The 13,329-nt window shown below is 45.5% G+C and overlaps 1 protein-coding gene across 1 annotated transcript in view; it reads right to left on the bottom strand.

Moving 5' to 3' along the window:
* Positions 1 to 495: 495 nt before the first annotated feature.
* Positions 496 to 13,329, bottom strand: part of LEAP2 (liver enriched antimicrobial peptide 2) — a 37,902-nt gene continuing 25,068 nt past the window's right edge. Inside the window, exons 2-3 of the mRNA XM_086942012.1 lie at positions 6,690 to 6,898; positions 496 to 939 (exon numbers count right to left, since the gene is read on the bottom strand). Of these exons, the coding sequence (XP_086798138.1) occupies positions 900 to 939; positions 6,690 to 6,898 (249 nt within the window). The 3' untranslated portion in view covers positions 496 to 899. The remainder of the gene's footprint in view (positions 940 to 6,689; positions 6,899 to 13,329) is intronic.

Consider the following 13,329-nt stretch of genomic DNA (forward strand, 5'->3'; position numbering starts at 1 on the left):
CGCAACATCCATGGTTTTTAATGCATTCCTAGATTTTTCAGAAGTGGTGGACCTGGAATTGCACCAAAAACCTTCACCTTCCCAGGTGAGGCGTTATAAATAGAAATATGTTTATTTCTCCATGTTTTTTCCTCTTTCTGTGCGTGCAGCAACCGAAAAAATGCCTCAGGGGATTGTCTTTTTGCAGCAATGCAGTGCTTCCTGCACAAAAACAGTCCACCTTACAACGCAGGCACCCTTGCACCATGGTGCCTGCGTTGGTGCTAGACTACCAATTGTGCGCCAGCGCAGAGAAAAAGGCAGGAATGCATTGTATTCTTTTAAATACATTGCATTCTGCCCTTTCCTTGTCACACAGTGCAAGGTGACTTGCTACGCTGCATGACAATGTCATAAATATACCCCTGTGTACGGCCAGTATGGGCAAGGTGGAGTGTTTGATCTTGTTAGTATCCTCCAAGATTGTTGACAGTAATAAGCCAAGACTAAATAAAAGACATTTAAACATAGTGATATGTGCACATTTCAGTACATATCAATGCTTTATTGTACATTGTATCTTCGAAATGAGAGCAGAAGTTTAACAGCAGTCGCTAACAGGCCTCAGAAGAAATTAGTAAAAACACAATATAATTAGTAATATTTTAAAACTCATTCCAGTAAAACTAAACCTTTGGAGGGTCCCTCTTTGTGCATCGTTTGGACACCCCGGAACTATATTGGATGCCGCTGGTCAAAGGTGTACAAATAGCAAAATGGCAAAGGGGTTAAATGAAACAGAAATGTGAAGGTCAGAGTGTGCCAACGCTAGTGTGCATCGTGGAAAAAGCCTGGTGCCAGGCTACGTTGTCCATAAGAGCTTGTTTCTCCATTTCAAATGTACTTCTGTGCAGAGAGCTTCAGGACTCAAACTGCTGCTGGTAAGCACAGTGCCCTTTCCTGTGTGAAGAGAAGACAAAATTGGTTATTGAGGTGAGCTTGGCAGCATTTACTCAAATTAAACTAAGTCAATCCATTTTAGCATGAAAAAGAAAGAGTTACCTTTTACCACCAGAGCATTCTGCATTTAAAAGGGGTTTCCATGCAAGTTGTCAGAAACGTTCCTCAGTGTTTTAACTAACATAGAGTAGTGATAAAATATACTTGATATGTTGTCATTTACACAAATGTTATTTCTTTACCTCAAACATGTGTACATTGTATTATGGAAAACAGGATGCCGTTTTCATTCATGCTCGGCAGCCATGTGAGTTTTCCCCCATTCAGGAATCCATTGGTGGCATCTCTCTTATCTCTCAGAGTTACCACCATCTGACTGGTCCCTCTGGAGACTGGCTGTGCTCAGGTATATTGGAATGCTTTGGAAACTTAAAGACCAGGTTAAAGTCTGAATTTGTCAGTGTACTGGTAAATTTAAATTACAGACGCAAACTACACAATCCCTCTTCTGTTTCCATATTTATATCTACCCCCTGATACATTGATGAAATATCTAAACACTGGTATAGCTTTTCATTTATAAGCACAAATAATATCCCATACCCTCTGGTACTTTCCTCATCGCTCTAACTCAATCCACTATTAATGCCTTTGTTGACCTGACTTGATCATGGGGCATTAAAAAACACTACTTTGTGTGCCAGATTGATTGGTCCGGATTGTGTTATTGATTATCAACAAGAGAGTGAAGGATGGTATAGAGGAAACACTCTTGGTCCCCCAAACAAGGTAGTGTCCTCGGGACACACGCAGGTACCAAGCTGGTGCCTGGCGAAGCGGGCAGTGTGCCATTCTCGCCACCATCCCCCTCCCGAGACCCATGATGTGAAGATTTCTCACACCAAACGTGCAATCTGGTTTCTCAAAGAGCAACCACCCAATTTTCTTCGCTTGCACATTTTTACACCTATTTTTTACTTTCACGTCCTCAGGTCAGGGTGGGCCTTAGCACGCCCATACTGCCGAGGTATAGCTCTTAGGTTGTGATGAATGCCAGGTAAATTATACCATTATGGCAGAAACATGTTGACCCCACTGAATGGGAAATAGCTGAACAATATATTTAGCTCATTTCCCACACCTTGTTTTTAGTGTGTCAGATTGGCCATTTAATAAAGTTATTTTGGACACAATCTAGACATTTTTAAACCACTCTATCCAGCCTGGAACCAGCCATGCCGAGACGCCGAAACTGACGACGGTCATTACAGCACTTCACCCACCTAGAACAAACATAACCAGGGACGGGTTCCTTTTTTGAAGTACCAGAACTACCTTTTTGGACAAGACCTACAAAGTCCATTACAACAAGAAAAGAGAAGGGAAGATAGATACTCCAAAAAGTCTTTTAAAGAAATAGGCTGGAATAACGACCGAGAAAATATCAGTGTGATCACAGAGGGATCCTACAAAGGACAAGTTACCGAAAATATTCATAGCGCCCTGAAGAAACTCCTTGGTAGGGAGTGAAACGCGTTGGCTGATCTCACTATATATTTTATTAATGTGCCTTTTTCTGCTGAACAAAGATAAATAAAGAACATTTCTCTACTTATTCTTTTTGTACTCTCATTTTGGTGCGCCCCCATGAATACCTAAAAACCACTCTATCACACCTTCACCTATCACCAAAATATCCAGCTCCGCAGTAACTCTGGCATCGCAGCACACTGGGGAGGCATTCGGCCTCTCCCGGTGGAGCCCGATGATGAAGCATGTCACCAACTAGGTTGGTGAGTGAGGGCTTTCTTTAAGAACCTAGTAAGATTCTCCATGCTCGCTCCCTTTGTTCTTACAAAGAAGTTACACTCTTTTGTTGTTTATTGTTTGTTTTATATTGTTGTTTTATGCCATCCAAACTGGAATCTTCTGTGCTCAAATATGTAGCCAGTTACTGGATGTGTATGTCAAATATCCATGTTCTTAGAAGCTACTTTTAGTTTTCTGTATAGTTCATAAAATATTTGTCACTTCTCCGAAAACTCACCAAAATAGCCTGAGTAGAAAACATGTTAGAGGAAATCAACCCAGTATCAAATAATTTACATATATTGAAGTTACACTGTGCCTCATAGCGCTTTAATGCTTATTTTACACTTTTCAAAATGGAGGGTGCAATATGGTCCTGTCACGATTATCGGTACTAACTCACTATTCATTAGTCATTGTGGACATCTTCTAAGAGTAAGGCGACTCCTTTCCTCTTTTCTGTTCCTTTTCTGCTGGATGCTTCCTTGCCTGCACCTCAATACAATAGCACACTGTGAAGCAGGTATGGGAGAGGAAAATACACATAATGCAAAGGGTAGATTTGGGGGTGACCTCCATTAAAAGAATGAAAGGAAAAGTTTATGGACACTTTCTGTAGCTAAACTTAACCCACTCTTCCCCAAAAACCCCAGAAACCTAAGAGTACTGGGTAAGGGTGGCATATAAAGTAGATGTAAGCGGGTTGAAGGAGGAATTAATATAGCTGTGCGGGATACTTTTAGTGAGAACTCCTAGATGCCTCTTTTACATCTTATTAGCATGAAAGTTGCAGCCGTACTGTTCCTAGGCACTATCTTTGTGAAAAAGTGTTTTGCACAAGTCAGTGCCATTGAAGCGATTTGGCAATCTTGTGAAAGCATGGGAGTGGGAGTGAGCGTGCATGTGAAGATGGATGAATGTATAGGTGTATTGGTGTAGCATGCTCATCCTCCCTGCTTCAATTACCGGCTGCCACTGAGGTCAATGTGTGACAGAGGACAGGAGGTGGAGTTATGAGGAGTGGAGCTTGAAAAGCAGAGTCTGACAGTCAACTTATACATTTATTTGCAAAAAAACATGCTGTTAAACAAATGGCAGCAAGAACAAATTTGACAGCAAATCTGTTCTATCTTACTTAATGGCCCACAAAGTGGTTGGATTTTAAAAACATCTTGCAGGGTTAAGACACCTGCTGCTAGGATCTTTGTCTGCTCAGCAATTTTGAGGTGACTATAATAGGGGTAAGATAATTTTGGTGGTTTATTGAGTTCTGGGATACCTCTGTGTTTTGTTCAATCACAGTTGTGACTCAGTGATTTCATGAGTGATGTCACTGACCCTGTCATGAGTGATGTAATATGTGAAGTCATAAGCAGTGAATTGTGGGGACGTGACTTATAGTTATCCCAGCTAACTATAACTGCTGAATTTCTCTGGTTTTGTATGATTGAAATATCAACCTCACTGTAACATCTCTGTAACCTTTGTTTTTTTCCATGAATTTCTACGTTTATTTTTTCTATTCCCTAACTATAACGGCCCTGTAAACTTTGGCTTTTTCAGTGAATATATGTGAATGTAAATGTTGTATTACTTGTATAGCGCCCGAATCACCCCACATGGGGTCTCTCCGGCGCTTGTACGAATACCGCTGTGGAACCCTTCCTTGCTTTTTCCCTGTGAGGCGCCCACTCCTGGGCACCCCCAAGGTGCAGCCAGGCATCCTAGCTCTGTTGGGGCCATTGTGGAGATTAAGAAAGCTATTGCCCAGAGTTGCAGAGTGGGGCCCAAGATTAGAATAGGCACTGAGGCGAGAATTATCAGGTCCGAGGAAATTGAGCCCAAGACCCGCCGAGGCGGGATATATATATATATATATGTATATATACTTATTACCTACTGGATGTCGCCAGTAAGTAGTTATAGTTAGGACCTAGTTTCCATAGGAAAAACGTTTTTTGATTTACCAATAACTTTGGTTCCGTTTAATGAATCTTTGTAAAATTTTCAAAACTAATGTGGGGGTCACGTCAGCTGCTCTCTTGAAAATCTCAGAGTCAAGCGGGGGCTGAGAAAAAGGGGTTTCCCAAAACACTTTTTCTCGATGTTAATTTCCATAGGAAACTGTTGACGCAGTGATAGCCTGCACTGCTGAACGGAATACCATCAAATTTGGCAGAAAGGTAGCTCTTGGTCCAGAGAGCACTCTTTTTGTTAAATGGTGTAAATCCGTTCAGTAGTTCCTGAGAAATGTGAAGATTTCTCAGATCTACAACTGTGGCCGCTGTGGATCCGTGAACCCTCCTGATTGCGTGCCTGAGATCTGATTGGCTGCCAACACTTCAAACCAGGAAGTGTTGGCAGCCATCTTGTGACTCGGTTGAAACGAGTCACAAGCAAAAACATTAAAAAACAGGAAAAGGGGGCCTGGTAGAAACATGCTGCTTCTCCTGTTCACAAAATTGGTTTATAAATACAAAAAAAGCAATTTTGCAGTTCACAAGGTTTGCGGCCTTAACCTAGCTTTGTTCATCTGGTCCATAAACGCTTTATTAGCAGTCTCGCCCGGTGTTGCCTTTGCATTTTTGGATTGTGCCATTTGTTATCTGATCCCTTTCACTCAAATACTTTGCTCAGTTATGGATAAGTATCTCACGGCTAAGAAAGACCTTAAATGTTCACACACTAGCCCAACTTGCATATCTGGCATACAATGTATTGTAAAACTTTTCTCAATTGGCCTCTCAATTGGCCCCTAATATCAATAGTCTAATAGCAACCATATGTTCATAGCTGGCCTAAGGGAGCTGGTTAATTACAGAAAAGCTGAAAGGGTCGTGGTTCAGCAGCAACATTGTTCCCCAAAACTTATTTTCTGCAGCCAGGCTCTGGCCTTACTAGTTGTTAGTATTATATCCGGTATTCCACCAGAACATCAACTATGCTTATTCATGGTTTGAGGGTGCCCTCTGTTATAATGCTGTCCCTTGTATAAAGGTGGTAATTCAGGGTGTATTGTGGGAACATGTGGCATTATGGTGCCATGACTTTATACAATATGACCCTTGGCATAATAGGGGCATTTCATAGCAAATTTTAGGCCCCCATCACATAGTGATGACACACTCTGGAATATTGAAGGCATATTGGTGACAATTCTTGAAACATTGTGGACGTCCATGGCATTGTGGTGTTTATCCATGGTATAATATATCCCTGGTGACACTGTGGTAAATCTTGGCATATGCCAACCAGTTGCTCCACCCTGTTTTATTGTTGATCCTTGCACAACAGTAATACATCTTTGTATATGATGGGGTGCTCTGGCATGAGATGTTGATGCATAGGCTTGCAAGGCAGAATCAATCAATTTGTGCCAGGAGTGCATGTGAGTACTTGATGCAAATGGTAAACTGTTATTTGGGCGTAATAAGCATTTACTAAAAATGAAAGTTTTTATATCAAGGCAAGTCAGCCATTCGCCGTGCAATCTGCTTAGGTTGTAGAGTGTACAAGTTGTATCCTTATCAGTCTTGATTTCTGGAACAGGCTAGTCTGAGGAATTCATCAGGATGTCAACTGTAGGGCCTTGAGCACTACAGATAACACTACCTTACTCAGAGGTATTTGCGCTGCATTTTGGTAGCCTTTTCACCACATTTCCTCCATATTCAAATGTCTTCAGAACCAATTGAAGAAGAAGAAGACGAGGAAGGAGAAGAAGTTGTGAAAAGGAACTCAACAATTTCCTGCAGGAGAAGAAGAAGTTCTGAGAAGAATCTCAACAATTTCCTGCAGGAGTAGAAGAAGTTGTGAGAAGAATCTCAACAATTTCCTACTACGTACTTTGCTGTAGATTTGATAGGGGAGAAAGAAAAGGTAATGAGTTGCCATCTACTGATAGGGATGAATGTGTTTGTACAGGTGATCCACCGTCTCACCTGCACAATTTGGTGGTGCACTCTAATCCTTGCAGGCAGTAGGCTCCCAAGGGTTTGCTACCAACCATTCTCCAGAATGGTGTCATCCGAGTAAATCTCCGAAGAGACTGAAGTCTTAAGTCACTCATCCTTGACGTTGACATAGATGCTCCCTCTCGAGCCAATGCATCCAACAACATTTGGTCTTCAAGGATGGGGTTTGAGAACACCTGTTGAAAAAGAGCACATTTATAAATAATTGAATTTGCACCACTGATATGAAAAATATGCTGAAATCAACCATGCAACAACCATTGAGTTGTTTTTCACTGCCACACACATAGGTTGTCCTGCTAAGTTAATTTTGTGTATCTCATTAGGCATTGTGACACAAATAACACTGGTGGCTCTCTTCTTCGAATCTAAAGGATACAAAAAAGTCATGGATGGAATGAATGAATTAATCACAGTCCCTGGTATGCACTCCGGGCCGCACTTAGGTTCTTGGGTTATTTGGTGGGATAGTTAACACATATGTATATAGGGAGTACAGCTTCATACCATGGTGATGTATGCACCACTGTCTCAGGCGGCTACACTGGACACTGGCTTGGGGGCTGAATTATGGAAGTGCCCAGGGGCACAACGGGCATTTGCACCTGCTTTGCACACCCTTTGGTATTACAGAAGGGACCGCAGACGCCTGTTTGTCACCATATGTGATACTGTTAGCACTGGCGCACATAAAGCGCCAGTGCTATCTTCAGAGGGTGTGTCCTCATTTGCATGGGGGGGGGTGTCCCCATGCAAATGAGGGAATCCCTTTGCCTCTGCACCCACGCCGTATTACAGATACGGGCGCAGAGACAAAGGAGCTGTCGGGAGGTGCATTGACAGTGCGCCACCTAAAAGGAGGTGCACTGTCAGTGCGCACTCTGATGGCGGCCCTCTGGAGGGAGTGAAGAGGGCCCCAAGGACCCCCCACAGACGTCTCCTTGCAGGTGGGTTCTGTCACTCACTGCACCTGTCTGCAAGGGGATCTCTAATCCCCTTTAAAAGTGCAGGCGGGTAGCCGTCTGCACTATGAAACACGGATTGACTGCTTCAAAAATGCTTTGTTTTTCAGATAAATGTGCTACCCCCAGGGCAGCGCAAGTTCGCGGCTGTCCTGGGGCTAGCGCAATCCATGTCATAGGATGCAGTTTTCCTGTTTGCGCCTGGCGCAACTGGTTTATGGTGCGGCAGAAGCACACAGGGAAAGTGCGCCCTTTAAATAATAGGACCCCTGGGTGCACAAATTAGTGGCCTCTAGTGCTCCCATTTTAGTCAACTTCAAGAAGGCCTTTGATTCTGTCAGCTGACCCTTCCTCCATCAAATATTGAAGAAATGAGCACTGGCCTCTATTTCTGTAGAATCTTCGAGGTATTATATACCAAGGGCGGCTCCTCTGCTATGGCTTTCAAGCAGTGCAGAAGCAAAAACATAAAATGATAATAACTTTCAGTTATTATCATTTTATATTTGGCTGCTCTGCAGGCGGGCGGGGATGCTCTGATCTGGGAGCAGGGCAGTCGAGGAGTGTTTTGCCCACTCCTAAAAGTGTTCAGTGACTTTGGTCGGCCCTCTGGGCCGCCCAAACCAGTCATGTGCACTTTCCCATTTCTCTGAGCGCCGTGTCACGGCACTCAGACCAATCTCAAAGCTGCAATTGCAGCGTGGTGATTGGGTTAGGGGAGAGAGCCTGGCTGCTTGCTTCCTGTTCCTGAAATTGGAAGCAGGAGAACAGGAGCGACGACGCAGGCCCGGGTGGCGGCAAGGTACGTGTTTTTCTAATTAAAACATTTTCCCTCCCTCCCGCAATCCCAATCCCGTGCGACCCCCCTGTCCCCCGGGGACCACCCCCACCCGCCCTCCCTACTCAAGAGTCATGCACGCTGCGGTTGTTATATACATTATACTGGGGTCAGGCCAGGGTCAACAGGACTATATCCCCTTCCAACTAAAAGAGCAGGGAACCTGTTATGGCTCCCTTTGTACCCTCAATTGTTTGCCCTTGTGATTGAGCAGCTTGCAGAGTGGATGAGATGTGATGCCTAGGTGACAGGTTTTGGGTGGCAGGAAGACAGAGAAGGTAGGGCGTCACGTTACCTGGATGAAATGTTATTATTTATCCAGAACCACGATGTTACTGGGCTAATAATGATGCAGACTCTGAAAGTATACAAAGAGGCCTTTGGACTTAGGGATACATTGAATAAACCCACATATGTTTCCGTAACAGGTGGGACAATGGTAGCAGAGTGGTGTGTGTTGCACAGGGTTAAAAGTGATGGCCTCAAGTACCTGGGTATGTTCGGCTCCAGAGATGGCCAACAGTACTGGGACCTTAACAAGGTCCCACTAGGAGGTCAAATATCAGGCGACATACAGAACTGAGCTAGCCTTCCACTCTTGTTTATTGGATTAGAAGCAATGTTCAATATGATCCTTGTGTTAGACTTGGCATCTTTTGGTGTGTTTCCCCTGAGTTTTTGATTTCTGCCCTCCCGGTTTTTGACTCTGTTTTTGCTGGCGTAGTGTTTCTCACTAGTAAAGTGCACTGCGTGTGCCAGGGCCTCTAAATCAAATGCTACCAGTGGGCCTGCAGCACTGGTTGTGCCACCCACGCGAGTAGCCCTAAAAAGGCAACTCAGACCTGCTATTGCAGAGTCTGCACGCAGTTGGTAACTGCCGTGTTGACTTGGCAAGTGCACCGACTTGCCAGGCCCTAAACCTTGCCTTTTCTACATGTTGGTCACCCCTAAGGCAGGCCCAAAGTACCCCTGTGGGCAGGGTGCAGTGTATGTGAAAGGTAGGACATGCCCTGGTGTGTGTGGCATGTCCTGATAGTGAATTACAGCCCATTTCGTTTTTCACTATTGCAAGGCTACCTGTTACCCATAGGACAGAATAGGAAGTTTGTTTATAACATCTTATAAACTTAACTGGCCCTGGGAACTAGGTAGGGAAATAAAACTTAGTATGCCTGTACTTAGAATCTAAAGATGCATCTTTTAGTGAAGGTGATTTTTACATTCTGTGTGTGAAAATACCACTTTTAGAAATTAAGTATTTTCTTGCTCAGTCATCCTGCGTGCCTCTGCTGGAATGTGGATTGCCTGTCTGGGTTTTGGATGACAGAAGGCTGGGGAGCAGGAGTGGCTCCAGATAGTCTAGGTAGGGTCAGGAAAGGGCTGAATAGACCTGGGCTGTAATGGGGGACGGGGGGGGGATTTCCTTACACCTCAAAGAGCCTGGTCTGCCTCTGACAATGCCGCCTCCCCCTCCTGCCAGGAAATCACATCAGAGAAGGCAGAACTGGTCCTGGCTGGGCACAGACACTCTCTGCCTAAGAGATCAAAGGACTTTGGGATATAAATATTGGGTCCCAGACCTCTGAACTTTAGAACTCTTTTGGATCAAGAAGCCTGCCAAGAAGAAGAGCTGGGCCGCCATGAGCATAGAGCCGCCCCTGACTGGTCTGAACTCTCTGCAATCCACTTTTGTGAGTTTCTCCAAGGGCTTGAGGTAGAGCTTGCCCCCTGTTCAAGAAGTCTCAGGAACAGCAAAGACTTCAAGCTCTTCTGCCCTCAGCACTGGGAGTGTGTTTTGTGCAGCAACAGAAGAAAAGCAACTCGACGACGTCTATGACGCCGCTGCCAGCTTCTAGTCCTGAAGGCACCGCAGAGGGCACAGTGACCCTGGTCTCACTGATGACGTCTGCTGACGGCGCCACTGAGCGCTGCTCGCACTGCGACCTGTGGGCACCGCACACTGCACCGCTTTGCTTCACAATGAAACCTTGGCACCGCAGAGGGCACAGCCGCAACACCGCACCATGACCCTGGTCTCACAGACGACGGCTGTTGGCGCCGCCACCGAGCAATTGCTTGCACCGCGACCTGTGGGCACCACACTCCGCACTGCCTTGCTTCACGACGACGCCCTGATATCGCTGACGACGCCGCTCCATGCCGAAATTGGTGCTGCTGCTTGCACCGCTCGTAAAGTTATACAACGCATCACCCTCATCCTGCACCGCAGCCTTGGCCTACCGAGGCTGGCACCATCGACTCCAGTTCGTCAGCCATCGACAATGCTTCAGCAATGACAACGCCGCTGCCTGCACCGTGACCTGCCAGCACAGTGACGAGCATGGCCTTCATCTCGCACCGCGACCCTGGTCTCACCGACGACACCATCTGACGCCGCCACCGAGCCGCTACTCACACCGCGACCTGAGGGCACTGCACCGCTGCACTTTGCACCGAAACACATTGACGCCTGCGAATGCCAGCGCTCCTGACTCCATCAGAGAGGAGATCGACTCGCAACGTGTGAAACTTCGAGGGCCCCCAAAGACTCCTGCACCTACCTCCAGAACCGACGCCTGTGAATGCCGTGTTTTCGGAAGCTCAAAGAGAGGTCATCCATGCCCTGCATTTCTAAAAGGTACTGTTTGAGGCTCTTCCTGACACCGTAGCAGGCCCACGACACCACAGTCAACCAGAACTGTTTAGATTTGTTTGCTCACAACGCCGTGATAGCCCCGGATGGAGCTATCAACATCAAGGAACTATTTTTAAAGCATATTTTGATAACTGTAGATTTTTAAGTACTGTACTGTGGATTTTTATCGTTTTTGGTGTTGTCTCAAAGTATATAAAAATATTGGCTATTTTTCTAAACTGGTGTGGTGTCCTTTTGTAGTGCTTACACTGTATTACTGTTGGTTACGTGCAAATGCTTTACACACTGCCTCTAAAATAAGCCTAACTGCTCGTGCCAAGCTACCGAGGGGGTGAGCAGGGATTATTTTAGGAGTGTAACTCCCTTATCCTGACTAGGAAGAAGGGTCCCTATTCGGACAAAGGTACAAGCCCGAAAGAGACCCCCTTTTCTAACAGTCCTTCTTCCCAAATTATAAATGTACCTTTTTGAGACCCCCTACGGCTTCTACACTCAAATATCCACATCTTCCAGTTGGCTGGAAAGACACCAAGAGTATCATTTAAGGAATGTGTATGGTTGGTGGAAGATGGAGTGGCTGGGGGTAGGGAACTTTGGCCTTTACTCCTTGGCAGACTAGCTGCTTCTTTTCTATGACTACTTTTTTCGCTGATAGAGATGATCTGGGGGATAAACTGGATATACTGGATTGCCTTACTAAATGGTTTCAGTAATGCTGGACTGGCGTTGTTGTTTGGCCATTCCCCATGCACTTCCTCTGGCCATAAAAGTGACCCTGAGCTGTTTGGCGTAAATCTCTTGAATGGATAAAGTGGGAAGATACGTTTACACGGGAGACCTCTCTTTGGCTGAGTAGGCGGGCCAAACTTTACCAAACTAGAGGGTTTCCGATCCCCGGATTTAAATCTGAATCTCATAACTCAGAGAGACGTGGACAGGAAACAGCATTGAATCTTTCGAAGAGTTAAAGGAGGAGTTTGCACTCCTGCTTCTACTACTATCTCCAGGAACTACATGCTTTGGAAGCGTTGATTCATTAACAGACTTTACTCCAATAAAGGTTGGGTTGACCATCAACTCAGTTTGCAAGAAAAGAGATGATCTAGATACATAGGGGCAGATTTACAATTACTGGCGCATCCCTGCAAATTAGCAGGGATGCGCCAGTAATTGTGCGCCGCAGCTCCGCCCCCCATGATGTGCCGCATTTACAATGCAGCGCACCATGGGGCAGAAACGGCACAGATGCGTCCCGCATCTGTGCCGTAAAGGCGGCGCATTGCTGGAGTTGCGTCGCAATCGTGACGCAGCTCCAGCAATGCTCTTGGGGGGCCTATTCTTCTAATGCTGTGTCAAGCCTTACGCCTGCTTCAAGCAGGCGCAGGGTTTTGACACAGCATTGGCCTAAAAGTGACTAGGTGAAATCTTGTAGATTTCACTCAGCCACTTTTAGGAGGCGTTCCTGCGCCGGAACGCCTATACGTGGCGCAGGTCTTTACAACGTGACACATCTCCCAGATGCGTCACGTTGTAAGTAAGCGGCACCATGGTGCAGGATTTGCGTCGCCGCTGCATCACAAAAGTAACGCAACAGCAGCGTAAAATCGGCGCAAGGGGCTTGTAAATCTGCCCCTCAGATCTTTGGTAACTAACACCACTGACTCTCTCTAGACTCACAGATGAACTGGAAATAAGACTTAGATACATTTGACGAATCGGAGTGCACCAAAGTGGCTCCTCAAGCTTTCAAAAGGGTATCCCGCCTGTGTCTGACACCATTTAAGTGTTTCTCAGTGCACCAAACTTCAGTAAGGGTATCGCGAAATGATGGAAGTCAAGTCCCAAACTGCCCTTGGGGTGAGGAGTCATCGGATACCTCATTACACACGACATGGGACTGTCCGATACCTAATACTGGGTGCCAGTCGATGATATCTTATATCGAGACAGTTGATGTAGATTCCATATTATTATTATTGGGACTCAAGAATGGTAGAGGTGGAGTATGAGGACACTTTTTGTCCTTCTCCTGGAAAAAAGAGACATCGCTTATTATTGGAGACTCACTATTGCTGATTGGATCTGTGGTATGGACTATTGGGCCCAGGAGAATGAAATGGTTTATGAATGTAGACGGTGCCCTCAAAAACT

The sequence above is a fragment of the Lissotriton vulgaris genome, chromosome 10 (genome assembly GCF_964263255.1).
Source record: "Lissotriton vulgaris chromosome 10, aLisVul1.2, whole genome shotgun sequence".
NCBI classification, from domain to species: domain Eukaryota; kingdom Metazoa; phylum Chordata; class Amphibia; order Caudata; family Salamandridae; genus Lissotriton; species Lissotriton vulgaris.